Source organism: Anguilla anguilla, chromosome 2 (assembly GCF_013347855.1).
Source record: "Anguilla anguilla isolate fAngAng1 chromosome 2, fAngAng1.pri, whole genome shotgun sequence".
NCBI lineage: Eukaryota > Metazoa > Chordata > Actinopteri > Anguilliformes > Anguillidae > Anguilla > Anguilla anguilla.
The window spans coordinates 8,599,601-8,603,585 of NC_049202.1; the positions used below are offsets into that span (position 1 = coordinate 8,599,601).

A 3,985-nucleotide genomic window follows, 5' to 3' on the forward strand; every position below is an offset into this window, starting at 1 on the left:
TTCAGTGATGCTATTTCTTCATAAATGACTTTGAAGACTTTTCTTTGTGTTAACTTCATTTATGATAATGAAATAATACTTAATTTTTTAAAGCCATCTTAGTAGACAAGTCCCATCGCGAAGATGACTAGAAATAGGGTTTAGGGTTAGAATTATGGTTAGGAATATGGTAAGTGTGAGAGTGAGGCAGGGTTTATGTTAACTTTAGGAGCTACTTAAAGGGTTAGTCATTGATTTTGGATGACTCATGTTTTTTCACAAGTGCAGGGGTGCCCAATCTTATCCAAAAAAGTGCCAATTTGGGTGCAATGTGTTTTGCTTTTGTCCAGCACTAAGACACCGGATTCATTATTATATCAGCTGTAATTAAATACGTAGACCTGCGGTACCGCTTGGTCTCAGCAATCCAATTTGTCAGATCAAAAGGTAGGCAGTCGTCAGGTTTCATCCGACAGGATGATACGAGTTCACAATCCGCATGCGCATTGAGCCTCAAATAGGAAAACTGCCTTCAAAGAGGCTCAGTCCATGAGCGTTGACATGTAAATTCACGATTGGCTATATGCTGTTGCTATGGCGAAGGAAGAATAAACATTTAGGGGAAGAGGCAACATGATGAAGTTATCCGCACATACTGTCTTACTGTAGTATTGCCTAATTATGTCTGGTAAGTAAACGGCTTGTCAGCTTTGGGTAGGTTGCGAGTGAACGTAACAAAACTTTTTATTTCGGCGCTATATTGGTGGTGCATCGGCTAGCCAACGTCAATACGGTAGTGAAAAGTACATTCAACAATGTAAACTAATGCGAAATACCGTTAAATGTTTAAACTGTAGGCTATAGGTAGGCTACAGCATGTATTGTATAGAGTATGATGAAGAATTAGGATAAATTGTTAAACAAAATTTATTTATTATTTTTTTAAATAATAGTGATTGTTGTTGTTGGCTCAAAAGATGTAACTACAAAGTTGCAAGTCAACCTACTACAAACATACATGTTTTGGAAACATTTAACTAAGGTCAGCCTCAGAAAATTTCTACAGCTTCTGGTGAAGATAAATCATGCTGTCTTTTTTCAGAAAAGAAAAAAGAGAAGAGTGTGGAACCAAAAGGTAAGTGGCAAACAAGTATTCTGAGGGTAATCAAATTTTAATATTTTATTTTTGTCATCTGAAGCTACAGCAACATTAATTTTCTTTGTGTTTGTATTTTAAGAATCTGTGATTCTGACGGCGTCCTACATATTTCCTAATGGTGATAAATACAGTAAGTAATTTGATTTGATTTGATTTGATTTGAAGTATGCATTTCTATATTATTTTGTTCAGTCATCCCACACTTTTTTTTGGGTCTGTCGCTAAGTGTATATTTTTCACTGTCAGGCGGAGAGTGCAGTAGATCTCTCGAAGGGATGGTGAAGAGAGAGGGTTTAGGGACTCAGACCTCGGCTAATGGACTCGTTTACACGGGGGAGTGGAAGGACGACAAGGTACCACCATCATGGGGTCTCAAACGGCTCATTAAATCGACTTATTCACCCGAAGCCCTGACTGTGGGACGACACACAGTTTAAATTCCACACGTCCTGCACTTATCAGACCCGGGTGAAATATGTATTTTACTCGCTTACTTACCTTTAACGGGTTACGTGCCATTGAAATCTGAAAACACCCCAGCAGTCCCTGGAGAAATAATTCAAATAAATGTTAATAATCAAAACATACAATAAGATGAAAGAGCAAAATGTTCAGTATTAGTGACAAAAGACATTTCTTTAAAAAACAAAAGTGGAAAGGCAATAGGCACAAATTCAGCTGTTGTCTGTTAAAGGGTTAAAGTATTTCGAATAACAACTTGACCCAAGTCTGTTACTGATTCTGCAGCTTGTTTACTTTTCAGCTCTCTGGTTCCTTAATGAGAACACTGCTGCTCCTTGCAGTTTAGCTCCTCATTGAGTTTATATTTCTGACAGACTGAGCTCTGTAATTTGTGACCCTTTTTTTTGTATGTGTGCGTGTATGTGCATGTGCGTGTGTGTGGGTGTGCATACGTGTGTGTGTGTGTGTGTGTGTGTATGCGTGTGTGTGTGTTGTCTTTTTATCTGGCTCCTCATCTGGCCCTGCACTCTCAGCTCAACGGCAGGGGGAGGCTGGAGCTCATCTCCGGGGCCGTCTACGAAGGGGAGTTCAAAGACAACATGTTCCACGGCGAGGGAACCTACACCTTCCAGAGCAGATCCCGATATACCGGGAGCTTCCACAGAAACAGGTGAGGGAAACACAGCGAGGTGGGGGCTTGAGAACGCTAATGCGCTCCCCAGCAATGCCCAGCTGGCTTCCACTGCTGCTTTTGCAAAATGGTTGTCACTAAGAACCAGAGGAGGATGGGATAGGATCCTCCTGTTGACTCTGGATCCTTCCAGTGTTCCTTGGTTCCATCCATTATCTATACCCACTTATCCTGGTCACCATTCACTCACACCTATGGGCAATTTTGAGTCTCCAATCAGCCTACCTGCAGGTAATTGGACTGTGGGAGGAAAGTGTAGTGCCCAGAGGAAACCCATGCAGACAAGGGGAGAACATGAAACTGCTCCACACAGAAAGCTCCAGGCCAAGATTCAAACCCGGTACCTTCTTGTGAGGCGACAGTGCTACCCACTGCACCACGTGCCGCCTTTCTGTTGGTTCCACCAGGGGAGGTTTCTCTTACCATTGACACCCTGGGCTTGCTTTTTGGGGGAGGGGGTAGGATGATAGGCTGGAGAGTCTGCCATGCCCATGAAGGCCCCTTTTGCTTCCCGCAGGTTAGAAAGCGAAGGAGAATACACAGACGCCCAGGGGTTAGTCTGGACCGGAACCTTCCACGGCACGTCGGCTCCAGCCCTGAAGCTGAAACTCAACATGTAACAAGCCAAGCCCTGGGTCACCTGACCTCCTGATCCCTCTGCGTTCCGGGCCTCTTTCAGAAAAAGGCGTTACATTGAGAGGCAGACAGCAGGAAGAAAGCAGTGCATTGTGGGTGGAACAGATCAGCGTTATCCTCGCTCACAGACACTGAGACGTTTATTTAGCATGGCCTTTTTCCACGGAAGCTCCTGTGTAATAGTGTTCCAATAAATCATTGCTAACTGTGCTAAACCATTCAATTTGGTTCTGGGTGGGGATTTGAATATCAAAATAAGCCACACTTTAATAGTATTTCTGACCCGAGGTGAAAGTCACTTACTTATCAGTCTGTTCTCCCAGTCATTTGCACCCAGCATGCTCGCTTCTTCATGCTCCACAGTCGATTCGGAAGGAGGGGGGGGGGGGGCGGACAAGCGCTCGCTCTCCTCTGACATGCGCGATGTCGAGCCGCTGCTTCTTTTCACACCGCGGTCCTCCAGCTGCGCTCAAACAGACGTGAGCCGGAGGAGGACTCTTCATAGTGGCTTGAGCAAGTTGAGTGCGGGTTCAGGACTGACCAGCGGGGTCGCTGGTGAGCAATGAGACCCGGTGATCCCAGCTGACTAAACCCCCGCCCCCAACACCCCAGCATGCTATGTGAGCACCATTGGATTACTGTGCATGGCATTAATTGGCCTTCTGTACCTGTCTTTTTGAATTACTACCAAATAAAGTAAGTCATTCAGTCAGCAGTGTAGTGTAGTGTACTGCTTAGGAAAGTGTGTTTGTATCTGAGGTGTTGCCAGTTCACCTCCCAAGTGGGACACTGTCATTGTACCCATGAGCTAAGGTACATACCCTGAATTTCGTCAGATATCTAGCAGCATGTATTATTAAAACTGTGTGTGTGTGTGTGGGTATGTGTTTTCTGAATAATTCCACTTTTCCACTTTTGTTGTTTGCTCGGGAAAAGAGTGTCTGCTAAGTAAATGTAATAAAATGTAATGCAATTTTTTTCCCAATTTGCTTCAGTCGAGTCACATGAAAGGAGAACTTGTACACACACGGCGCACACGTCTTCCGTTTGTCTTTCTT

The 3,985-nt window shown here is 44.0% G+C and overlaps 1 protein-coding gene across 2 annotated transcripts; it reads left to right on the top strand.

The window, feature by feature from the left end:
• The first annotated feature begins 374 nt into the window (after window positions 1-374).
• Window positions 375-3,639, top strand: morn2 (MORN repeat containing 2). 2 transcript variants are annotated; one of them, XM_035403168.1, is made up of 6 exons: window positions 388-667; window positions 1,082-1,114; window positions 1,218-1,268; window positions 1,385-1,491; window positions 2,134-2,270; window positions 2,809-3,639. In XM_035403168.1, the coding sequence occupies exons 1-6, from the start codon at window positions 661-663 to the stop codon at window positions 2,909-2,911; spliced, it is 438 nt and encodes a 145-aa protein (XP_035259059.1). In that variant the 5' UTR covers window positions 388-660; the 3' UTR covers window positions 2,912-3,639. The 2 variants fall into 2 exon arrangements, with proteins under 2 accessions (XP_035259060.1, XP_035259059.1); XM_035403169.1 differs by lacking the exon at window positions 1,385-1,491 and having other exon boundaries at window positions 375-667.
• Window positions 3,640-3,985: the final 346 nt, after the last annotated feature.

Excerpts from the sequence above, each read along its gene's own strand:
- morn2 (XM_035403168.1), top strand. Across the intron at positions 1,115-1,217 it reads GAAGAGTGTGGAACCAAAAG|AATCTGTGATTCTGACGGCG; the intron begins GTAAGTGGCAAA and ends TTGTATTTTAAG. Across the intron at positions 1,492-2,133 it reads GGGAGTGGAAGGACGACAAG|CTCAACGGCAGGGGGAGGCT; the intron begins GTACCACCATCA and ends CTGCACTCTCAG.